The sequence below is a fragment of the Euprymna scolopes genome, chromosome 2 (genome assembly GCF_053919585.1).
Source record: "Euprymna scolopes isolate OS-2025 chromosome 2, ASM5391958v1, whole genome shotgun sequence".
In the NCBI taxonomy this organism is placed as follows: domain Eukaryota; kingdom Metazoa; phylum Mollusca; class Cephalopoda; order Sepiida; family Sepiolidae; genus Euprymna; species Euprymna scolopes.
In genome coordinates this window covers 2672991-2700151 of record NC_136483.1, presented here as the reverse complement: position 1 = coordinate 2700151, position 27161 = coordinate 2672991, and the positions used below count along the sequence as shown (strand labels likewise).

The 27161-nt window shown below is 30.5% G+C and overlaps 1 protein-coding gene across 1 annotated transcript in view; it reads left to right on the top strand.

Annotated features, from left to right (window-relative positions):
* Positions 1-26630, top strand: part of LOC145288252 (selenoprotein K-like) — a 33522-nt gene extending 6892 nt beyond the window's left edge. Inside the window, exons 2-6 of the mRNA XM_080136293.1 lie at positions 4253-4337; positions 12494-12512; positions 14131-14189; positions 25472-25521; positions 25645-26630. Coding sequence (XP_079992419.1) covers positions 4253-4337; positions 12494-12512; positions 14131-14189; positions 25472-25521; positions 25645-25676 — 245 coding nt within the window. The 3' untranslated portion in view covers positions 25677-26630. The remainder of the gene's footprint in view (positions 1-4252; positions 4338-12493; positions 12513-14130; positions 14190-25471; positions 25522-25644) is intronic.
* The last annotated feature ends 531 nt before the right edge of the window (positions 26631-27161 follow it).

Below are 27161 nucleotides of genomic sequence, written 5' to 3'. Positions count from 1 at the left end.
ATCCTTTTATTTATTTTATTTATTTACAATTAATGGTGCTTCTTCAGAATAATGAAAATCGAAAAATTATCAACTTAATTGTGATGTCAAAATTAGTAACATATCCAAAAATTTACGAAAACCAAAGTAGAAAGTAGCAATTGATGAAAACTACTTTAAAAGAAAAATTGCAAGTTTTATTTGAATAGGGGAGGTAATTGCATTCTAAGACTAACTGACTGCAATTACCTCCCCTGTTTATAAGCCTACTTGAGAGTATCTTCTGTTACTTTCATTAAAAAATAATGGCGAATCAATGAATCGTCAAAGTACATATTTTATGCAGTAATGTTACTAATTTCGACATGACGATTAAGTAGGTAACATTGCTTTAAGTTGAAATTCAATTTTTTTATTTTCGTTATTCCAATCAAGTGCCCAATTAACAAACTTGTTTGTATTTTTGTAATGGTAAATTTGGATAGAATTCACGAATCTGAAAAAAATATCTGGAAAATTCGTATAAAATATTTTAGATTTTATCACAAGGGATCACTTTTCTTATATAAATTTGTAAAATAATTGGGCACAGTTTGACCATCACCAATTTGACCAATTTTCTTTCTCTGTATACTTAACTGCAACATGTTTTTTGTTAAATCATTGCCCATAGCAGCTGTACAAGTTAGGAGGGACTTTAATTAACTCTGCTTATTCACCAGTTTTTGTTTCATGGGAAAAATAGTGCATTTTGAGTTCATTTTTTTTTTTTTTACAAGGTGGTCACCACTTATCAAGGCCCGGAAGCCACTCAGGGATAAGGGTTATTGTAAGTACAGTACGTTAGTGTGGAGATTTAAAGTGTCTACTTAAGGGGGCAGTTCATCAGGAATTTGTTTACGTTGGACTTGAAGACATCCAAGTTGTAGTCAGGAGGGAAGCAGGCAGACAGAACAGAGTTCCACAGATGTACAGTTCTAAGAAAGAAGCTTTGTTCATGGAATCTACGTTTTGATTTAGGCATAGATAAAGAGTGGGGAAAGTTTTTAACAGTAGATTTTTTTTTTTTTTTTTTTTTTTACACGGTGGTCACCACTTATCAAGGCCCGGAAGCCACTCAGGGATAAGGGTTATTGCAAGTACAGTACGTTAGTGTGGAGATTTAATGAAGTGTTTACTTAAGAGGGCGGTTCATTAGGAATTTCTTTACGTTGGACTTGAAGACATCCAAGTTGTAGTCATTTGGGCATTGTCTCTGGAAGTGCTTGAATGTGAGGACATAGGCACAGACATTCAGAAGACAGGTGTTTGCAAATTATACAAAACCAATTTTTAATGTTGTGTAACGAATTCACTATATTACAGAAATTGTTGCACTCAAAACTAATATCATTTGGCACTTGTGTATTGCCTTTTTTTTTTTTTTTTTCAACTCCTTTGAGGGTAGAATTTAAAAAGACCTTATCCAAAAATGTTAAAATTTTGTATCGTTTTTAGTTAAAAAAACAAAATAATTACACTAAAGTAATACAATAACACAAAATAATATTTGAACATTTATTGAATCCAAATAAAATATGGAAAAATTCATTTTTTTCAAAAAGAAAAAAAAAAGCCACATGCATTCTAATAATGAATGTTCAAAACTATTAAATTTAAGTCAGATTTTCATATGGAAACTTTTGTGCATTTCAGAATGTTCTTAATTTTATTTTGTAGAAATAAATGTGTAGAAAAGTTGAGGTGGCACAGGAAGGCCAAAGAATGCAAGGAGGAGGTGAGAAAGATGGATTTGAAAGAAAGGGCTATAAAGACGTGGTCAGACATAGATTAGTTTAAAAAATCAATTCTAAAACTTGAGAGTAATGCTGACCGCTTAAATTAATGCTAGTGGACATGTCAAGGAAGTCACAAATTTGATAGCATCTGCTGCAGATGTTTGTTTGCGTTTTGTCTGGAAGAAAGTAGGCACTTTATTTTTTCCAAGGTCTCCATCTTTTCTCTCTATGGAGACACCTGGGGGCATAGATTAATACTGAATATTATGAGTATGAGGGTCCCTCTAAAATTAAAACCTTTCATTTTTAACTCTAACTAAAATGTTGAAGAGCTGTAACGACAAGAGTGGTACCATTAAAACAGGTAATCTTTTGTGTGCCAGAATTTTTCTAAATGCACTTTTATCAGCCTCTCTTGATATCATAAAAGTGCAGAGCATGCTTTGTCACATCTGTTGCCACTACGAAATCGATGAACCCATCTAACTGTGCTGACATCAATTGCATCGATTTTTTTTGTAATCGTTCAACAGGTGCCAGTAAATGTTGATTGGTTCAATTTTTTCTGCATGGAGGAATTCAATGTCTCCTCTCTGCTTCTGACGCAGATTCATGACAGGTTGCTTAAGTCTCACACCATCAATATCTGCAACAGGGAGATGAAACTTTCAGGTCATGAATGCATGAGTTCAGTCATAATAATAATGCGATTTGTAATCCCCTCTGAACCATTCGGGTGGAATAAAAAAAATTGGAGGCATTGCTTTACCAATGTCCCTTGTCCATATATATTTATATAATTGCGACGCCTTATCAGACGAGTGCCACTTCTCCCAGTCACTGAGTGTCCATGTGCCCAAAGATGACTTTTCAGTCCTGCCAGCGACTTGCATACCCTCATGCAGACATGACATCAATGGCGGTCATTGGTTTGGATGAAGCCAACAGGACCTTTGTCGTCATGCACTTTCACGTGATTGACAAGATTGGGTGGCAAGGTTTGGTGCTTCCTACATGCTCTCTTGAGCATATATATATAATGCTCCCTATCTTAGGTTGAGCATTTGGGAAGTTAATTCACTGCCTACATAGCAGCACCTGTATAGTGCAACAGTTAGAAGCTCCGACTCGTTTGGGCGATCGGGTTTTGATCCTGGCTTGAGGTAGTTGCTTGTCTAGCCGCACTTATGAGCTGTGAAACAGCGAAACAGTATTGTATGTGGATGACTATATATATATATAATGACCTGTGTATGCAGAACAGTCTCTACCAAACTACTGTCAAATTTTGGTTTACAAATTTGACCTGTGGCACAAATTTGATTTTTTTTTTACCAGTAAAAATAGATGCTACAGTGTCAAAATTAGTACTTGACCGGCATAAGTAGACTTTGAGTGTCTTTATTTCTAAAGATTTGTTTTCCAAATGTTTGATTTAATTTCAATACTGTCATGTGATCAATATTCATTTTTATTTTTGTTGGAATTTTTGAGATTGAATTTTCTCAGCTTAACATTTTCAATAATTTTATGTCAACTTTATTCAAATTCTGATGCTCCTCAGTCGTGAGTATGATCTTATAGTGATACCCCACTTTTTTTTCTTTTTTTTTTTTTTGGGGGGGGATCAGTTTGGTTTTTTTTTTTTTTTTTTTTTTGAGGGATCAGTTTGGGTTTTTTTTTTTTTTTTTTTTTTTTTGAGGGATCAGTTTGTTTGTTTTTTTATTATGTTCACTCCCAACACAGTACATTGCCACTTGGATAGGGCTACTATTTGGGACCATGCCTAGTGGAGATCAACAAGATGTTGGTTTACATTACATTTGAATTTCTGCATATCAGTACAGTCAGGGAAGCAGATAGCAGGAAGGGAATTCCAAAGTCTATTTGTTAGAGGGAAGAGCAAGCTTTCTGCTATTTAGGGACCTCAACAGTGAAGGGGTGTGATTTTGTTGCTAAGTGGATTTGTCGGTATATGTATGCCGAGGGAGGGGGGCACAAGTGCAATGAGTTCATCAGAACACATTCCATTAAAATACTTGTAAAATAGGCACAGAGATGCAACATTGAGGCGATGGGACAGTTGCAATTACACCCAGCTTTAGTCTGACACAAAAGATCTTAACAAAACATATTCATCCGAAACAAAGTAGACTACAAACCATATGATCAGATTCATCATACAATAACCAAACAGTGGTTGATTTGCCACAAAATTAAAGGATAATTGCTAACATTAATTAGCTTTTAGAGGACTGACGTGATTGAAAAAAGAATGTATGAAAAGGTTCGCTTCATTAGGTCAGAGTTAAATAATAATGGCATAGTTTTTTGTTTTTTTATGCATGTTTTTATGGCAGCTCTCATCGCTCTCGTCACTGCAGATGTTTTTGGTCTTAATAGTGTTTAACAAGAACAATTTTCATGATTAAAAATAAAAAGATAACGTTTTTCTTTATTTTTGTTTCAATATTTTTAATTTATTTATTTTTCAGGTAACATGCTGGACAGCCGATCGCCATGGCGACTGTCTATAATTCCAGAAGTATTTTGGGCTATCATCAATTTCATAATTTTATTGTAAGTAGAAAGTTTTACTTTTTATAAAAAATTAAAAAAAAAAAATTCTTTCCAAGATTAAAAATAAATTTGTTTTTAATTGACTTTTCTCTATTGTACAAAGTCATGTTTTTTTTGTTTTTTTTAGTATCTATCTCTATGTCAGTCTTTATTTCAAGTAATGTTTTGGTAGATACAATGTTTTTGTACAAACAAGATAAATTTATTATATAATGATTTTGTGAAAATTTTTAGTCCAGTGGCATTATTTAATGAGTGTTCGTTGAAATTATTTGATGCGTGTTCGTCGAAATTATTTGATGCGTGTTCGTCGAAATTATTTGGTGCGTGTTCGTCGAAATTATTTGGTGCGTGTTTGTCGAAATTATTTGATGCGTGTTTGTCGAAATTATTTGATGCGTGTTTGTCGAAATTATTTGATGCGTGTTTGTCGAAATTATTTGATGCGTGTTTGTCGAAATTATTTGATGCGTGTTTGTCGAAATTATTTGATGCGTGTTTGTCGAAATTATTTGATGCGTGTTTGTCGAAATTATTTGATGCGTGTTTGTCGAAATTATTTGATGCGTGTTTGTCGAAATTATTTGATGCGTGTTTGTCGAAATTATTTGATGCGTGTTTGTCGAAATTATTTGATGCGTGTTTGTCGAAATTATTTGATGCGTGTTTGTCGAAATTATTTGATGCGTGTTTGTCGAAATTATTTGATGCGTGTTTGTCGAAATTATTTGATGCGTGTTTGTCGAAATTATTTGATGCGTGTTTGTCGAAATTATTTGATGCGTGTTTGTCGAAATTATTTGATGCGTGTTTGTCGAAATTATTTGATGCGTGTTTGTCGAAATTATTTGATGCGTGTTTGTCGAAATTATTTGATGCGTGTTTGTCGAAATTATTTGATGCGTGTTTGTCGAAATTATTTGATGCGTGTTTGTCGAAATTATTTGATGCGTGTTTGTCGAAATTATTTGATGCGTGTTTGTCGAAATTATTTGATGCGTGTTTGTCGAAATTATTTGATGCGTGTTTGTCGAAATTATTTGATGCGTGTTTGTCGAAATTATTTGATGCGTGTTTGTCGAAATTATTTGATGCGTGTTTGTCGAAATTATTTGATGCGTGTTTGTCGAAATTATTTGATGTGTGTTTGTCGAAATTATTTGATGCGTGTTTGTCGAAATTATTTGATGCGTGTTTGTCGAAATTATTTGATGCGTGTTTGTCGAAATTATTTGATGCGTGTTTGTCGAAATTATTTGATGCGTGTTTGTCGAAATTATTTGATGCGTGTTTGTCGAAATTATTTGATGCGTGTTTGTCGAAATTATTTGATGCGTGTTTGTCGAAATTATTTGATGCGTGTTTGTCGAAATTATTTGATGCGTGTTTGTCGAAATTATTTGATGCGTGTTTGTCGAAATTATTTGATGCGTGTTCGTCGAAATTATTTGATGCGTGTTCGTCGAAATTAAAGCATGTATAGTGATGGGACGTTTTTAATATTTTCTGATTCCAATACAATTATCGATTCTGCTCTAATTTCCGATTTTTAAAAAAAATCTTTACTTATTTAACTAAAGAGTTGTTTTTTATCCTGGAAGGTTGGGGTAGATTACCATAAATACCCATTTAATATGGACATATATTTTTGGAAACGTAACAGGTACACTTGTGGGTGGGGGAAAATCTATGGATTTTAATTTTATGTGTAATTTAAAGTCAAATATTTATTTTATTAGTACCAGTAATTGAAAATGAAATTTTAAACAAAGATAAAATGAAACAATTTAAAGAATCGTTTTTGGCATTGGGAAATTGGCACAATATTTTCTAAAACATTAAAAAAACTTAAAAAGTTCTGATTTTTCTAACTCTGAACTGTCCCAACAATAATGTACGTTATTTTATCATTATCAAACTTTTTAGTGTTAGTCAAATGTAGAAAACGTCAAATAATTGGGTTTTACAAATATTATGTCGTTAATAGCAACAAGTATTTGGTTTATTCAGACAGCTGTTCTCATTTTGTTTTGGTCAATATAACCTCTGACGTTCAGATGTCTTGTTGGACTTTGGAATCTTTCTATCAAACTTGGGAGTTTGCACGGAATTTCAAGGACCCTGTGGTGTAGCGGATAAGGTACTAATAAAATTCAGTTTGAAGTGATACTTCTTGCGATTTAAAGGTTCAGTCAAAAGTGCATGCAATTGTGAATTAAAACTGACAGAACAAGAACATGCTACCCCTGTGGATTAAATGAATGGTTCGATTTGAAATTCTGTACAGATTCCAGAGTTTGACAGAAAGATTCAGTTTGAAAAGATTGATCAGAAGAAGATTGGAGGTTACATCGACGCAAACATTTTGTGAATAATCCTCAAGATGGGAACAGTGGTTCGAATCCTCAAGATGGGAACAGTGGTTCGAATCCTCAAGATGGGAAACAGTGGTTCGAATCCTCAAGATGGGAAACAGTGGTTCGAATCCTCAAGATGGGAAACAGTGGTTCGAATCCTCAAGATGGGAAACAGTGGTTCGAATCCTCAAGATGGGAAACAGTGGTTCGAATCCTCAAGATGGGAACGGTGGTTCGAATCCTCAAGATGGGAAACAGTGGTTCGAATCCTCAAGATGGGAAACAGTGGTTCGAATCCTCAAGATGGGAAACAGTGGTTCGAATCCTCAAGATGGGAAACAGTGGTTCGAATCCTCAAGATGGGAAACAGTGGTTCGAATCCTCAAGATGGGGAACAGTGGTTCGAATCCTCAAGATGGGGAACAGTGGTTCGAATCCTCAAGATGGGGAACAGTGGTTCGAATCCTCAAGATGGGGAACAGTGGTTCGAATCCTCAAGATGGGGAACAGTGGTTCGAATCCTCAAGATGGGGAACAGTGGTTCGAATCCTCAAGATGGGGAACAGTGGTTCGAATCCTCAAGATGGGGAACAGTGGTTCGAATCCTCAAGATGGGGAACAGTGGTTCGAATCCTCAAGATGGGAAACAGTGGTTCGAATCCTCAAGATGGGAAACAGTGGTTCGAATCCTCAAGATGGGAAACAGTGGTTCGAATCCTCAAGATGGGAAACAGTGGTTCGAATCTTCATCTAAAAACTTCAGACATATAAGTTTTATGTTTGCTTTTTAAGTTTAAGTTGATTAAAAAAAATAATGCAAACAGTTAGAATGCCTGCTAATCCTTCCTACTAGCCCCGACTTCCACATCAGTCTCACAATTCTCCGTCTCAAGATTTCCAAATGTTTAATCGAGCATTAATCTCGTCATGCAGATCACTCAAAAAAAAAAATATTGAAAATAAAAATTACATTGGACATATCTGTTATGTTATGGAATACAGTTTTCATAAAAAAAACACTTAATTTGATCAAGTAGGTTTTTTTTTTTTTTTTTTTTTAGCGGAAAATCAAACTTTAATGAGATCGATAGTGTCGCAGCCATCTTGTTTTTTGCTGATGAGAAGGGGTCACCAGGAAGATAATTCCAATTACTGCTTAAATTTTAAAATTTGGCAAGATTATTTTGAAACATGGGCAGAAAAAATACCTAGATAAATATTTTTTTTTTTCACTTTAGTTTCTATATCCTTTTTGAATTCATTTTTTATTTTGTCTTTTGTTAATTTTTCATTTAAAGGCCCCCCCCCCTTGTCCCTGGAAACAGGCAAATGGTGACGATACAATCTACCATTAAAATTTGATTTTCTTTTGTAAAAAAACAAAAAAAAAAAACTATTTGATCAAATTAAGTGATTTTTTTTTTGTTTTTGTATGAAACATAATATAACTTTCAATAAATATTTTCATTTTTTTATGTCTTAAATGCTATAAGTACCGAACATTCAAAAAAAACTTTCTCACCAATAGTAAACGACAAAACCAAAAACGATTTCAGTTTCTTTCTCATTCCCACACTATAAGTTTTCTCAAACGTTTATAAACAAAACTAGGTCATGTTGACTATAAAACATAAACTTCAATAAATCATGTATTACACCCTCCCCCCCTTAAACGTTAGTAAACTTATACTATAAGGACATAAATTTTATGTGACAACTTTGTATTGAATATTATGAATGACGGTTTTGTTTTTAGATGAGGTGCTTTAAGTTTCCAAACATTTTTAATACATGGATTTAAAATTGTCATAGACTCTTGAAAATTCGGTATGTTATTGCTATGCATCTTATGAGATGACAGACTAATTTTTATTTTAGGTTCAAATGAATAGCTACAGTAGAAATTGGAATACACCCTACTAAAGCCTGATTGTCACAGCTGGTGAATTTCAAAAATGCAATCTAGATGTGAAGACACTGTATGAGAACGATATGCAATAAAATTTTGTTTTAAACTTGAAAAAAAAAATGCCACAGAAATGTATGGAATGCTTCAGACTATGAATTTGATGTCCATATGGGAACTGTACACACAATTCTTCACGAGGAACTGAAGATGCGGAAGATCTGTGCAAAGTTTGTCTTAAGAATGCTCAGAGAAGATCAGAAAGAAAGACGTTGCTATGAGTATGAAGACAGTCCCTTATCCTCCCTATAATCCAGACCTTGTTTCCTGTGACTTTTGCTTATTCTCTAAACTCAAAGAAAACCTTAGAGGCCGTCGTTATGAGAATATTCAGATGACGAGGGTTATTGACAAACTCCCACAAGAGGACTTCCATGGGATCTTCCAGAAGTTGTTGGACACCTTACAAGTGTATTTCACGTGCGCACGTTTCATGTATGTACCATGAATAAAAGTGCCCAAATGAAAAACGTCTGAAAACTTATTGAACGTACCTCGTATATAAAATTAATTTTTCTTTTGTGAGATGAAATATAGGATGTGGATGATATTTGCTTACAGAATTGTTGCAGAAAAAATTGATTTTGGGGTACATTCTGACCCAAGTTATGGCAACATCGCATTGGCACCTTCTGGCATGGTTATGGAAGCAGCTGACATGATCACATGATCAGCAGAAGGAAAATAAACAATTTCAATGAATTTGTAATGTTCATTTAGATGACTTTTTTTTAAAGTTAAAAATGATTTCTAACATGTATGAATGGAGTATGGTTTACAGCATACATTTTCTTTTCAAAAAAGGAAAAAGTTTTCAGTTTTTTACCATGTATTTCTCGTAAAAAAATATTTGAAAACTTTCATTGAAACTTTTATATGCTTTTCATAAGAAAATGTTTTTTTTTATTCAAGTAAACTTATGGTAACTATTTTTCTTGTTTTACACTTATAAAAAAATTTTTTTCGACTATCAAATCCAAATTGTTTTAATATCATTTTCAATTTTTCTACCATCATCCTGTTGATGCTGAGGAAGTCTGAAGTCTCCATATTTGTCCTACCAGCATATATTCCAAGAAGAAATGTCTCTTCAAAAAGATATAGAGCTTCAGAATTGTCCATAATGAATTATTTTTCAAGAAAGGAAATATAGTTGTTTTCAGAAAGACAAGACAGCCAAAAACATCTGCATGACATGAACAGTTGAAAACTGCAAATACAGAGAGGTGAAACAAATGTTTATTTTTCAGCAATTTCGTACAAAAGATATCAAACAAAATAATAAAATAAAACCTTCACGTTACTAAAATATATAGAAATGAGAGATTTTAAGAAAATAAACAGTTATTAAACATTTTCTAAAATAGTGAAACAAGTATTTGGACAGATGCAAAACAGATGTTTAATATTTAATTGAGCCTCTTTTAACACTAATTACTGCTGTCAAACAATTGCTGTAGTTTTTCACAAGGTCCTGACAAATGCCTAACGGAATTTTTCCCCTTCCTTCTTTGGCTAGAAACTTTAATTAGTGGATGTTTAAGGGGCATTTCTGATCTCTCTTCAAAATTAGCCACAAATTTTCAATGGGATTCAAGTCTGGTGATTGACTGAGCCATTGTAAAACATGAATTCCTTTATCCACGAACCGTTTCCGAGTTGACTTCGCTGTATGTTTCGGATCACTGTCTTGTTGGAATCACCAATCACCAAACAATCCGATTTTCTCCACAGACCTTTGCAAGTTATACTCTAAAATATCCTTGTATTTGGCTCTATTCATCCTTCCTTCAATTATTTCTAGTGTTCTAATCCCACGTGGAGAAAAGCAGTTCCAAATCATGTTTCCTCTCCATGCTTCAGAGTAGGTGTTCTTCATATCATACGCAGAACTGTCTGTACGCCAGATATTGCTTGAATTGTCATTGCTAAATAGCTCAATTTTGATCTATCCGACCATATCACATGATCAAAAATGTGGTATCCTCATTGCTATACTTTTTGGCATACGCTAGTCTTGATTTAAGGTGAACTTTCTTCAGTAAACGAGTCTTGCCAGGTCTGTGAAACTTGAGGCTTGAAAATTCATTACTGATGATCATCTTGCAGATGCTGCTGAGGGTTTTTTTTTTGTTTTTCTTTCAGCTCTTTTGCAAGTCACAAAAGGATCATTTCAGACAGTTTGCAAGGTTTTTTTGTTGGCACCTTTTCGCAATTTTCCAAGGAGCTCCCGACCATGGCATGTTATTGTAGTAGCGGACTCTTTCCACTTCTTTACAATGTACCCTACATTACCAACAGGAACATTCAAAGTTTGTGCTATACATCGGTAGCTTTTATTATCTTTGTGCTGAAATAATACGGTCCTTTATGGACTGTTTGAGTTCCTTTCACTTGACCATGTTGCAATGTTTTCTGAGAGAGATCTGGGCAGAGAATGATTCGACGTTCACTGAATATCGAACTAATACCTTCTAGAATGATCTGAAATGTATTAAAAAAATGAAAACTTAATGTTTAATAATGAAAAGAGAAGGCTGTCCAAATGTTTCGCTATTTTAGGAAATGTTTAATGATTGTTTATTTTCTTTAAAACATTTACTTTCATTTCTATGTATTTTAGTAATGTGAAAGTTTTTAATTTTGTTTGATATCATTTGTATCAAATTGCTGAAAAATAAATATTTTTCTTTTGTCCAAAGACTTGTTTCACCTCACTGTATCATCCACACTGTGTTACATAATAAGGGCTGTCCCCTTTTCATGTAAGTAAAAAAAAAGGGAATTAGTTAAATGTAAATATGAAATAGGATAGTCAAGGATTCGAACTTTCGAAGCTAGATTTGGAATTGAGAATTCCAATCATAAGTTAAAATAAATACAGAATGTTATTATAAATGGAATGTCCAGTAAATTGTTGATTCTGTAAAAATATTTAATAAATACAAATTCGAAAGAATGCATAATAAAATATGGGTTACAGAATTAGACAAGTAGGTTAAATTCCTTTGTAAAACAACAAAGAGAATGGGAAATTTCCTGGTCGTCAGAGATGGGTTCAAAAACGTGCAAATCGCGCATGTTGATAACACGTGAGTTATGGTCATGTTGACCAGACATACATGTGATTTCTCAATATAGGAAAGAGTTTGAAGTTAGTTAGGAGTTAGATCAGTCAGATCTGAGAAGCAGAGGTTCAGACCGATTCTCCATTAGAGTCAAGGCACCCTCTGGAAGTGAGAGGTTTTTAGAGATAACCATGTAAAACTTTGAATCCCTGAAATACAGAATCATTTCCGACCGGTTGAAGAATAAATGATCATGTTTTTTATAACTGCCGTCTTTCTGTGTTCATCATTACAACGAGAAAGGTAACGTGTTTATATGTACAACTGTCAAACGCACTCTATCTATCAAGATATTCATAAATCTCCTCTCATTGAATTGGTTTTTTTGTAGTAACATGTACACTGTCGATTATATATATACAGAACTGTCTCTCTCTTTATATATACCCTGTTCATGTCTCCAATATGCTATCTCCACAAATATGAACATCTTAAGACAATATGAACACTCACAATGAATATATATAATATCTAGCATCTCGCAACACTCAACACACATGAACACACTAACTAACTTACTAACATGAACAACAACAAATATATAAGTCGTCATCTAAATAAGAACAACGTAACATACTCCCATATTTGGTACCTTTCAAAACTAATACCACCCATTACATAACAACTGTTTCATTTATGTTTATTTATGTAATAATCATCTTTTATTTTTTCAATTTCATTTTTAACTTGGATGGTTTTCTAAAGTTTCCAGACATTAATATCTGTAAGTATACGTTTCTCTCTATGTCTGTCTTTATTTATGACGATAAAATTGACTTAACTTTTTTACTGCGGGTTTCTGGCATATTTAGTCTTGAAAAGTAGTTTTCAATATATTCCTGATCAATTGAACACAATTTTAAACTGCTCAGATAAAACGCTTTCAAAGATTGAATAAATCATTCAACTGGAATAAAGTTTTAATCTAAAAAGCTTTCATTATGCAATTCATATATTTTGATTTTAATAAAAAAACTTTTTTTTTACTTTATTTAGTTTTAAGTCTTTTAAGAATAGACATTGTTTCTCTTATGATTGCTATCTGTATTTTGTTACATGTTGGTCTTGCAGAAACCATTACAACTTCAATTTACGTACATAGATGACATTTTAGATGAGCATAAACATTTCTATAAGAGAAAAAAATCTCCCAGTTCGTCACTTTTCAGTTAACCGTGCATATTGAATTGACACATTTTAATTTTGAAAACTTTCATTTAATATCCGTGTGTTTAAAAAATTAACTGTACTTATGCAGAATTTGAACCAGATGTAGCTAACTGTCTGCTCGGATTTGCTCAGAACATGACGTCATGCACTTGAGTTTGACTGTAATCTAACGTAAGACATCGATCAATGCATGGCAAAGGAGCAAATGACTTTTGGGGAAAATATTGTGAAAAAAAAAAAGAAATCAATGAGACCAGCTGGAAGTTTCTCGACATCTTTTCAAGTTTGTGTAAATCAAAAATCTGGTTATGATCCTTTTGTCTCCATTTTAAACCATATCTTGGAAAGTTACCCGGTTGGGTTGGCAAAGTTTCTTCTGCATCCGCTGTCTCTTCTCATTCCACTTTGACATTTTTGACATGACTGCAGAAAAGTTTACTTAATCCTAAGGGAATAAAATATCATGGCTGTTTTAATTATAAAAGAAAGAAACAGCTGCCCAGCTCCACCCTACAGGAAAAAAATGTTCATGAAAAATAAACAAGAAAAAAAGTTTATTTTACATTTGTTACAAAAATAACAAATAAAAAAATGCATGTTAAACACATTAAAAAAAAAAGTGCATTTTTTTTTTTTTTAAAGCTTTGTTTAAAAAAAATGGAAACACAAAAAAAATTGGTTTTCTTGTTTGACCAAAAAAAAAATTGGTTAAAAAAAAAAAAAGAAGCTTTTCTAGCAGCATCGTTTATAAATAGAGTCGCCCGACTGTGTGGGATCATACCCCATTATTCTTCCAAAATGAATTGCAACAAAATGTCATTTTCACGTTTCAGTCGATGTACCCTGTAACCTCCTTATCTTCTTGAACTTGGGAATTTGGACAAAATTTCAAGATGAGAACAGTAATCCGAAGAATCAGTAATACGAGTCATCCATCCTCATCTCAAAAATTCAGAGATGGAATTGACATAAAATAACGAAAAATGGAATTGACATAAAATAACGAAAAATGGAATTGACATAAAATAACGAAAAACAAAAATCATAAATGCTATCTTCATATTTGTAGCGCAAAAAAAAAAAATGTCCATTTTATTAACAAAAGATTCCATTTGTTTGACAGATTTTGTTGTTTGTAAATAAACGCTGTTATTTATTTTCTTGTTTTTCAGCCAAATAAAACAAAATACGGAGACAATTACAGCCATGATTACAGAACAGACGGCAGAGGGTGAGTTCAGGATCAACTTTCTTCGTCTCTTTTGCCTTTTTTGTCTCATTAAAATTTCATGAATGATCCAACGAGCTGCACATCAATCAAGGTTTTCAAATTTGAAGACACAAACAAGGCTGTAACTTGATGAAGCACTGCTGGTCAGAAGTAGACACCATCAATTGGATAACGCTTACGAAAGGTACCTTCCCATGCATTGGTCAGAGTTGCTTTTTCGCTTTTATTAAAACAAAAAAATTTATCTCCTTTTGCTCAAAGCACATATGTAAAATAAATGTTTCATAAGTTATAATTTCTGTTCTTATCAGAAAAGTTCTGCAGATTTCGACCAAATTTTGTTTCAGCTGCCAACACGATACACACTCATACCAAAATGAGTCCGTTACGATAAGATTTCATTCAACCTTTTTTTTTTCTCCAAGTTGTGTGTTCTTGAGTTGCATCGGTACCATTGTTCCTCGCCTTCTCTAAACAAAATCCTTTCATAACACAGCAATAATACACACAAATTTCTTGCATTTTCCTCGATACAGTTGAGTTTTATTATTGCTTATCACTGAAGATGCGTCAGCAATTTCTCTCTAGTTTCTCATCGTACGAGGCTGAGTGTCTTCAATACGAACTACATTTCAACTATCTGTGCATTAATCGTTCTCATTGAAAAGAAAGATCTAGGTTGTCTTCAATGACTATTCATCCAAACATGACATGTGGGTGTATCTAAGAGATTGATCCTTAGGTTTTCATAAACAACCTTCCTGATGAAATTGTGTCAGAGATGGGTATATTTGCTGATGACACCACTCTACTTTTGACATGTGTAAAAAAAAAAAACAAAAAAAAACGGTCACATCAAATGCAATGACTAAATGCTTAGATAACAACCTCTGGTTTATAGTGGAATGCGGCTAAAATTCATGGTAACATTTAATGCTACTAAGACTAAACATCTTTCCTTTTAAAAACTGCAAAACATTTTTCAACTACCGATTGCCATGACAAATGACACCCTACATGAGAGTCCTACATAGAATTGAAACAAATACATAGTAAACATTGCTAAGGCTGCTGCAAAAAAAGTGAGTTCTCTCTCTCTCTAAATTATCCCAGTAAACTTCTCATACCTGCCAGTATTTTATATCTCTACAAGGCCATCATACTGTATGTATTGGTGGCTTTCCCTCTTAAATAGCTTCCAAATTTAATAAGGTACTTTAATGGAATGTACTCTGATGAACTTGCTCCTCTGGTGCCCCGTTAACATAAATATAACTGACCAACCCAATAATCAACTAAATCCTTTCATTCACTGTGGAGGTAACTAGATACTGGAGAACTTTTTACTTTTATAGTTTGTTTCAGATCAGCTTTTGAAACTCCCGTGTTGCTCCCTGTTTTCTTGACTGTACTGATATGCATAAATTTGAATCTAATGTAAAAAGAAAACCATCTCCCTGCACAACTTCTCACTAATGAGGTCCCTTATAATTTTGGACCCTAATCCCCAGTAGCCCTTACATCTCATTGGCAATATGCCCTGTCTGGGGTGAATGAAAGGTTAAAAAGTGGTTTGTACTGAGAACGAACATCTCTACCAAAATCAAAAGTTCAGATGCAAAAGATTTAGTTGTAATTCAAGGGAGATAATCAATTTCTGAATAAGTTATCTTCCTTGTTCAGCATAGAAATTATAATTCTTTTTGTTTTTGTAATAAAAATAATTTAAAAAATTTTATTTGGAATACTTTTTTAAATTAAAAAAATATATAATTTTAAAAAATAATGCAAATCTTTTTTATTCAAATTTTAAGTAAGTTTTATTTTTGAAAAATTCAAGATTTGGAATTTTTCTCTTGACAAAAATAATTCACAAGTGTTGATATAGCAGTTCAGAAAATATCATTATCTCATACAAGGGTCATTCCTAAAGTAAAGCCACATTTAATTTTTTTTTCTCAAAAGTTGAAGACCTATGAAGACAGAAGTGGTATCATTAAAATGAGCGCCCTTTTGTGCTTCAGAACTTATTTTTCTAAATAGTTGCCACCATTCTCGATGCATTTTTGCCAAGAATTTAATCACATCTCTGCTTCTGATGCACATCCATGGCAAGTTGCTTTCTTGCAACAGATCGTTCAAGTCATGAATACATAAGATCAGTCATCATAACAATGCAATTTGCACCCCCACCCCCCTTAGGGACAGCGTTCATATTAATAAAAAAATATGTAATGTAGCATTGCCTGTGTAAGTTGCTAGCTATGAAATAGCTAGAAATGTCCTCAATTATTAAATCCTTTCTCTCTGAGTAGTCGTTAATGGGCAGAAATCAGAAACTCATTGTATTGGCACTGGCATCCCTCAGGGTTCTACATATCCTAGACTCGACTCTCTTCTTGATCTTCATCAATGATCTCCCAAATCACATTCTTAGATCATTTGCCAACGTCTATGCAGATGATACCACAATTTATGGCAACAATTAAAGTCCAACAATGACCAAGATCTTTCTAATTCTCTCTCTTCTGATCTTGAGAATGGAGGGGGGGGGATCTGGTCAATTTTAATGTATCTAAAACCAAGCTTCTCTCCTTTCATCATACTTTTTGTGACTTCCATCACACCCAATTGAAATGAATGGCTCTCGTCTTGGAGAAGCTGGGACTAACTTTCACTCCTGATCTGAAATGGAACACGTACTTCATATCTGTTGCCAAAATTGCTGGAAAAATGGTTCAATCATTCTACCGCTCCAGTAGTATCTCACTGCTAATGCATTCCTCTATCTGTATAAGAGCCAGGTACACCCTAAAATGGAGTACAATTTTAGACTTAAAGATGTTGTACCCCTCAGGGAAGCAATCTTGTGACAATGTGTTCCATAGTTGGAAGTGTATTGAAATAAAATGTTCATGTAAATTCTGTTTGCTGTTAGACACACAGAAAAAGGAAAGTTCAAAGTGATAGAGAGATGAGTTCTTGCTGTGAAAGTTTTCTAAAAAAGAACTTTGAGATTCATGCTTAGGTAATCAAAACTAACAATAGAGTAGAAAAAGTGAATGCTGAGAACAGAAGAGATCAGCTCTCACTAGATTGCCAAGTTGATTTTAAACTCTGTTAAGAATGAGGGCTCTGAACAGCACCTTCCCAAAATGTGGCAGCAGTATTCCATCTTTGGATGTATCTAACTCTTATATAGAAGGGAGACTTGATGTTGCCCAGGATGAAATGAGATCAACAAATACTCTACACTTCCAACAGTGAACCCCCCCCCTTTTTTTTTTTTTTTAAATCAAATCGATTGATTACTTGCTTTAATTGTTGACTCGCTATGGTGTAGCAGGAAGAAGCTTCACATGCCTTCCTGCAGCAACTAATTTCACAACACATTGTAGTCTACATTGCATTGTAGAGAGCCTACTGTTGACTTTAACAAATTACTTTTCTGTTATGACTTTAACAAATTACTTTTCTATTATGACTTTAACAAATTACTTTTCTATTATGACTTTAACAAATTACTTTTCTGTTATGACTTTAACAAATTACTTTTCTGTTATGACTTTAACAAATTACTTTTCTGTTATGACTTTAACAAATTACTTTTCTATTATGACTTTAACAAATTACTTTTCTATTATGACTTTAACAAATTACTTTTCTGTTATGACTTTAACAAATTACTTTTCTGTTATGACTTTAACAAATTACTTTTCTGTTATGACTTTAACAAATTACTTTTCTATTATGACTTTAACAAATTACTTTTCTATTATGACTTTAACAAATTACTTTTCTATTATGACTTTAACAAATTACTTTTCTGTTATGACTTTAACAAATTACTTTTCTGTTATGACTTTAACAAATTACTTTTCTATTATGACTTTAACAAATTACTTTTCTATTATGACTTTAACAAATTACTTTTCTATTATGACTTTAACAAATTACTTTTCTGTTATGACTTTAACAAATTACTTTTCTGTTATGACTTTAACAAATTACTTTTCTGTTATGACTTTAACAAATTACTTTTCTATTATGACTTTAACAAATTACTTTTCTATTATGACTTTAACAAATTACTTTTCTGTTATGACTTTAACAAATTACTTTTCTATTATGACTTTAACAAATTACTTTTCTATTATGACTTTAACAAATTACTTTTCTGTTATGACTTTAACAAATTACTTTTCTGTTATGACTTTAACAAATTACTTTTCTATTATGACTTTAACAAATTACTTTTCTGTTATGACTTTAACAAATTACTTTTCTGTTATGACTTTAACAAATTACTTTTCTATTATGACTTTAACAAATTACTTTTCTGTTATGACTTTAACAAATTACTTTTCTATTATGACTTTAACAAATTACTTTTCTATTATGACTTTAACAAATTACTTTTCTGTTATGACTTTAACAAATTACTTTTCTGTTATGACTTTAACAAATTACTTTTCTATTATGACTTTAACAAATTACTTTTCTATTATGACTTTAACAAATTACTTTTCTGTTATGACTTTAACAAATTACTTTTCTATTATGACTTTAACAAATTACTTTTCTGTTATGACTTTAACAAATTACTTTTCTGTTATGACTTTAACAAATGACTTTAACAAATTACTTTTCTGTTATGACTTTAACAAATTACTTTTCTGTTATGACTTTAACAAATTACTTTTCTATTATGACTTTAACAAATTACTTTTCTGTTATGACTTTAACAAATTACTTTTCTGTTATGACTTTAACAAATTACTTTTCTGTTATGACTTTAACAAATTACTTTTCTGTTATGACTTTAACAAATTACTTTTCTGTTATGACTTTAACAAATTACTTTTCTATTATGACTTTAACAAATTACTTTTCTATTATGACTTTAACAAATTACTTTTCTATTATGACTTTAACAAATTACTTTTCTGTTATGACTTTAACAAATTACTTTTCTGTTATGACTTTAACAAATTACTTTTCTATTATGACTTTAACAAATTACTTTTCTATTATGACTTTAACAAATTACTTTTCTATTATGACTTTAACAAATTACTTTTCTGTTATGACTTTAACAAATTACTTTTCTGTTATGACTTTAACAAATTACTTTTCTATTATGACTTTAACAAATTACTTTTCTGTTATGACTTTAACAAATTACTTTTCTATTATGACTTTAACAAATTACTTTTCTATTATGACTTTAACAAATTACTTTTCTATTATGACTTTAACAAATTACTTTTCTGTTATGACTTTAACAAATTACTTTTCTATTATGACTTTAACAAATTACTTTTCTATTATGACTTTAACAAATTACTTTTCTATTATGACTTTAACAAATTACTTTTCTGTTATGACTTTAACAAATTACTTTTCTATTATGACTTTAACAAATTACTTTTCTGTTATGACTTTAACAAATTACTTTTCTGTTATGACTTTAACAAATTACTTTTCTATTATGACTTTAACAAATTACTTTTCTGTTATGACTTTAACAAATTACTTTTCTATTATGACTTTAACAAATTACTTTTCTATTATGACTTTAACAAATTACTTTTCTGTTATGACTTTAACAAATTACTTTTCTGTTATGACTTTAACAAATTACTTTTCTATTATGACTTTAACAAATTACTTTTCTGTTATGACTTTAACAAATTACTTTTCTGTTATGACTTTAACAAATTACTTTTCTGTTATGACTTTAACAAATTACTTTTCTGTTATGACTTTAACAAATTACTTTTCTGTTATGACTTTAACAAATTACTTTTCTATTATGACTTTAACAAATTACTTTTCTGTTATGACTTTAACAAATTACTTTTCTATTATGACTTTAACAAATTACTTTTCTGTTATGACTTTAACAAATTACTTTTCTATTATGACTTTAACAAATTACTTTTCTGTTATGACTTTAACAAATTACTTTTCTGTTATGACTTTAACAAATTACTTTTCTATTATGACTTTAACAAATTACTTTTCTATTATGACTTTAACAAATTACTTTTCTATTATGACTTTAACAAATTACTTTTCTGTTATGACTTTAACAAATTACTTTTCTATTATGACTTTAACAAATTACTTTTCTGTTATGACTTTAACAAATTACTTTTCTATTATGACTTTAACAAATTACTTTTCTGTTATGACTTTAACAAATTTTCTATTATGACTTTAACAAATTACTTTTCTATTATGACTTTAACAAATTACTTTTCTATTATGACTTTAACAAATTACTTTTCTATTATGACTTTAACAAATTACTTTTCTGTTATGACTTTAACAAATTTTCTATTATGACTTTAACAAATTACTTTTCTATTATGACTTTAACAAATTACTTTTCTATTATGACTTTAACAAATTACTTTTCTATTATGACTTTAACAAATTACTTTTCTGTTATGACTTTAACAAATTACTTTTCTGTTATGACTTTAACAAATTACTTTTCTGTTATGACTTTAACAAATTACTTTTCTGTTATGACTTTAACAAATTACTTTTCTATTATGACTTTAACAAATTACTTTTCTATTATGACTTTAACAAATAACTTTTCTATTATGACTTTAACAAATTACTTTTCTGTTATGACTTTAACAAATTTTCTATTATGACTTTAACAAATTACTTTTCTATTATGACTTTAACAAATTACTTTTCTATTATGACTTTAACAAATTACTTTTCTATTATGACTTTAACAAATTACTTTTCTGTTATGACTTTAACAAATTACTTTTCTATTATGACTTTAACAAATTACTTTTCTGTTATGACTTTAACAAATTTTCTATTATGACTTTAACAAATTACTTTTCTATTATGACTTTAACAAATTACTTTTCTATTATGACTTTAACAAATTACTTTTCTATTATGACTTTAACAAATTACTTTTCTATTATGACTTTAACAAATTACTTTTCTGTTATGACTTTAACAAATTACTTTTCTATTATGACTTTAACAAATTACTTTTCTGTTATGACTTTAACAAATTACTTTTCTATTATGACTTTAACAAATTACCTTTCTATTATGACTTTAACAAATTACTTTTCTGTTATGACTTTAACAAATTACTTTTCTATTATGACTTTAACAAATTACTTTTCTGTTATGACTTTAACAAATTACTTTTCTGTTATGACTTTAACAAATTACTTTTCTGTTATGACTTTAACAAATTACTTTTCTGTTATGACTTTAACAAATTACTTTTCTGTTATGACTTTAACAAATTACTTTTCTGTTATGACTTTAACAAATTACTTTTCTGTTATGACTTTAACAAATTACTTTTCTATTATGACTTTAACAAATTACTTTTCTGTTATGACTTTAACAAATTACTTTTCTATTATGACTTTAACAAATTACTTTTCTGTTATGACTTTAACAAATTACTTTTCTGTTATGACTTTAACAAATTACTTTTCTGTTATGACTTTAACAAATTACTTTTCTATTATGACTTTAACAAATTATTTTTCTGTTATGACTTTAACAAATTACTTTTCTATTATGACTTTAACAAATTACTTTTCTGTTATGACTTTAACAAATTACTTTTCTGTTATGACTTTAACAAATTACTTTTCTGTTATGACTTTAACAAATTACTTTTCTGTTATGACTTTAACAAATTACTTTTCTATTATGACTTTAACAAATTACTTTTCTGTTATGACTTTAACAAATTACTTTTCTGTTATGACTTTAACAAATTACTTTTCTGTTATGACTTTAACAAATTACTTTTCTGTTATGACTTTAACAAATTACTTTTCTGTTATGACTTTAACAAATTACTTTTCTATTATGACTTTAACAAATTATTTTTCTGTTATGACTTTAACAAATTACTTTTCTATTATGACTTTAACAAATTACTTTTCTGTTATGACTTTAACAAATTACTTTTCTGTTATGACTTTAACAAATTACTTTTCTGTTATGACTTTAACAAATTACTTTTCTGTTATGACTTTAACAAATTACTTTTCTGTTATGACTTTAACAAATTACTTTTCTGTTATGACTTTAACAAATTACTTTTCTATTATGACTTTAACAAATTACTTTTCTGTTATGACTTTAACAAATTACTTTTCTGTTATGACTTTAACAAATTACTTTTCTATTATGACTTTAACAAATTACTTTTCTGTTATGACTTTAACAAATTACTTTTCTATTATGACTTTAACAAATTACTTTTCTGTTATGACTTTAACAAATTACTTTTCTATTATGACTTTAACAAATTACTTTTCTGTTATGACTTTAACAAATTACTTTTCTATTATGACTTTAACAAATTACTTTTCTGTTATGACTTTAACAAATTACTTTTCTATTATGACTTTAACAAATTACTTTTCTGTTATGACTTTAACAAATTACTTTTCTATTATGACTTTAACAAATTACTTTTCTGTTATGACTTTAACAAATTACTTTTCTATTATGACTTTAACAAATTACTTTTCTGTTATGACTTTAACAAATTACTTTTCTATTATGACTTTAACAAATTACTTTTCTGTTATGACTTTAACAAATTACTTTTCTATTATGACTTTAACAAATTACTTTTCTATTATGACTTTAACAAATTACTTTTCTGTTATGACTTTAACAAATTACTTTTCTGTTATGACTTTAACAAATTACTTTTCTGTTATGACTTTAACAAATTACTTTTCTGTTATGACTTTAACAAATTACTTTTCTGTTATGACTTTAACAAATTACTTTTCTATTATGACTTTAACAAATTACTTTTCTGTTATGACTTTAACAAATTACTTTTCTGTTATGACTTTAACAAATTACTTTTCTATTATGACTTTAACAAATTACTTTTCTGTTATGACTTTAACAAATTACTTTTCTATTATGACTTTAACAAATTACTTTTCTGTTATGACTTTAACAAATTACTTTTCTATTATGACTTTAACAAATTACTTTTCTGTTATGACTTTAACAAATTACTTTTCTATTATGACTTTAACAAATTACTTTTCTGTTATGACTTTAACAAATTACTTTTCTGTTATGACTTTAACAAATGACTTTAACAAATTACTTTTCTGTTATGACTTTAACAAATTACTTTTCTGTTATGACTTTAACAAATTACTTTTCTATTATGACTTTAACAAATTACTTTTCTGTTATGACTTTAACAAATTACTTTTCTGTTATGACTTTAACAAATTACTTTTCTGTTATGACTTTAACAAATTACTTTTCTGTTATGACTTTAACAAATTACTTTTCTGTTATGACTTTAACAAATTACTTTTCTGTTATGACTTTAACAAATTACTTTTCTGTTATGACTTTAACAAATTACTTTTCTGTTATGACTTTAACAAATTACTTTTCTGTTATGACTTTAACAAATTACTTTTCTATTATGACTTTAACAAATTACTTTTCTATTATGACTTTAATTCGTTTAAAATGCAAAAGTTTAGAATCCTGGTTCAATTGTGCTCTAAACACAAACATTCATTTTGAATGCGCTCCTGTCTTATCAAAGAACCTTTTGTTGATTTTATACACGGGGACCTTCTGCTCATGCGGAGATAAAACTTGTGATGTGAAACTGTTTATGGGTGTTAACTTGGGACTGTTCCTTCTTAATCACATTTTTCTATTAATTTTGGGGCATTCTGATACAAAACCTATCTGAGATCACACCCAGACACATAAAATACATTTGTATGAAATTTCGAAAACATCGGCTCAGCCATTTTAAAGTCCATAGGGAACAAACACACACAAAATGGCTTTTATATATAAGTAAATATATATTTTATATATAAGTAGAGATAAGAATTGTATCTCGATGGCAACATTAGAAAGGAAAGAACATGAAGATAAGATTAGTAAAACTAAGCTGTTCTCCTTTAACAAAATTACAAGAACTCCTTTAACAAAATTACAAGAAGCCTCTCCCACCAATATCCATGGCAACACCCCGTCTGAGAATTCTTTCTTCAAACTCCTCGGCTTAACTTTCACAGGGAATATGAACTAGAACAAATACATTAAGGACATTGTGAAGGTTGCTGCAAGCAAGGTGGATTCCCTCTATCATGCTAGAAGACTACTCACACCTGAGAGTATCCTGAACCTCCGCAAGGCCACCATTCGTCCAGGCATGGAGTATTGTTACTACATCTGGGTTGGTGAATCTACCATTAGCCTCTCCCTCTTAGATAGAGTCCCAACAAGGGTCTCCAATATAATAGGTCCTACTTTGTCAACTAAGCTCCAAGCTCTGTCCCATCACCACAATGTTGTATCTCTGTGCCTATTTTACAAATGTTTTAATGGAATTCTGATGAACTCGTTGCACTTGTGCCCCCTCGACATACATATCCCTAACAATTCGTTTAGCAACAAAATCACACCTCTTCACTGTTGATATCCTTAAATGCGAGAAAGCTTTCGACTCTAATAGTTTCTTCTCTCGAACAACTAAACTTTGGAATTCCCTACCTGCTTCTCTGACTCTACTGATATGCAGAAGTTTAAATGTAATGTAAACCAACATCTTGTTAATCTTTTTTAGGCATGGCCCCAAATAGTTGCCCATTTCGTCCAAGTGGCGATATGCCTTGTTAGGGGTGAATGTGAGTAAAAAAAATAAATAAATAAAATAAAAAAAAACATTTTTTATATATATTTTTTTTTAATTTATTTTTTTAGTCATGTGATATCTTAAGAAGTGCTCCTCTTTTTATTAAAAGGTGCCAAAGGTGAGAGAAAGAATCGGTGAATAAGTTCCAACAGAACCTTTTTTATTTGCAACCCTCGCCTTTCTATGCTAAAGTAACGACATTGCTAAAACTTTCAGAATAAGTAGAGTATTGCATCAGGAGTCAAATGATCTTGCAGCAACCACATGAATAATTTACCAGATTAAAATCAACTTTTCCTTAAAATGTGTTGTTTGGTCAATTCAAAGAATTGTATAGTGTCATCTTATACTTGATGCAACCAACCTTCATTTTCTAACGTTTAATAAAATTTAATTTCTTTTCATAATCTTTGGTTTTTCCTTCCACAAAGAAAATTCCAAGTTCTTGGTTATCTCCCTTTGATATGTACGTTTATTCTTTCAACTAAAGGAGTTATCTCCCTTTGTCTAGACTTGTTTTTAGTCCTTCATCGTTTTATTTATTTTATCTTTTCTTTATTTCCAGACCCCCACCTCCACCGCGACGTCGAATGGGAGGAATCGGATTTGGTTCAGGTTTGTTGTTTCCTCTCGTGTATTCCAACCGTCCGTTTCAACATTTTTTTTTTTTTTTTTTTTTTTTTAGACTTTGTTGTTTTTCAACGTTTATTCGTTTCATTATTTTTTTTTTTCTTTCAGGTCCAAGCCCTCCTCCAATGTCTGGTGGATGAGGCAGGTAAACGGTTCCTATTTACTGAATATTACAATCGGTAAATGGGGACCCTATCCAAGCAGTCGGCATGACACTAACGGAATAAGAGAAATGAAAAAGTGAAGAGTTGCTTGCCCCTTTTTTTTTTTTTTTTTTTTTTTTTTTTTTTGATTCCTGACATTTTGCAACAATATCTTTATTTTTATTTATTTATTTATATTTATTTTTATATTTTAATAGTGTTTTAAAGACTTAACGTTTCAGCACTATTTAGATAAACTGGAATTTTTTTTTTCTTTAGCCAAATACAATTCGGTTAAAATGGTTTTGGTTTTCTAGCCGACAAAAATTAAATTGATAAGAGGTGAATGCAAAATATATTTGCTTGTGAAAGGGATGTTAAATTGTCAACTTTCGCAGTTGGCCTGACGAATTCCTCCATAGAATGAAACACAAGGGATTTGTTGTTTTTTTTATAGCTTACTTGCGATAAGTATGCTATATCTGCAAAAGATTTCCTGAAAGATTTTGCAGGAAGTTTGATATCTGAAAAATAATGCCACGACGACCTGTACCATGACAAAATCATCCTAATATGACGTCTATTAGCAAATTGTTTTATATTTTTATTTTGTATTTTTTATCTTTTATTTTACTTCCTTTATTTATTTTTTTTTTATTTTTTTTAAGCTAAGAAACAATTTTAAAATAAAAGTTAAAAATGTTTGCAAAGTGTCAAAAAGATCACCCCCCTTCACTTGTTTTCTTCTTATTCCTTTGGTATGTTGTGTGCCGATTGCTTGATCAAGCTATTGACCTCCAGTTTGGTGCTGTGACCCATTTTATGAAGATCCTGCTAAAACTCTAGTAGAAGGCAGAGTCGGAAATCCTGGAAAAACAGCTTGATAAAAAAATATCCATATTTTCTTTTTAAAATTTTTATTTTTGTTTTTTGAATAAAATTTAAGGAATTCGTACGTTTCAGTATTTGTTCATTTTAATCTCTTTAATTTTTGATTTTTTTTTTTTTTTAATTTTAAAGAAAATTTTGATTTTTGTTTACAAATATGCAAAATATTTTGCGTTTGTATTTTATTAAAACTTATTGATAAAACCTGTTGGATTCGGGTGAAACCTACAAATTATGACTTTTTAAAGTGAAATTTGTCTTCATTTCATACATTCGATCAGGTTTAGAAATCGGCATTTTGTCTCCTTTCTACATTTATTATTCCCCCCCCCTTTAACCAAACGCTTTTAAAGAAAAGCCTTTGTTGGTTCAGTTCATATGTAACAAGAATAATATATGCTTCATACCTTTTTTTCTTGAAGAGTTCTTCTGTATCTTTCCGCTGCTCCGTGACGAATCATGAAGCGATCAGCACCATATAATTGAGACATCTGTTCTTCTTTGTGAAACCATTAAAACAACTCTTTATATTTTTATATAAATTTATTACAGTTGTCTCAAATGGTTTTCACAGGATCTGCAGTTTGTCTACAT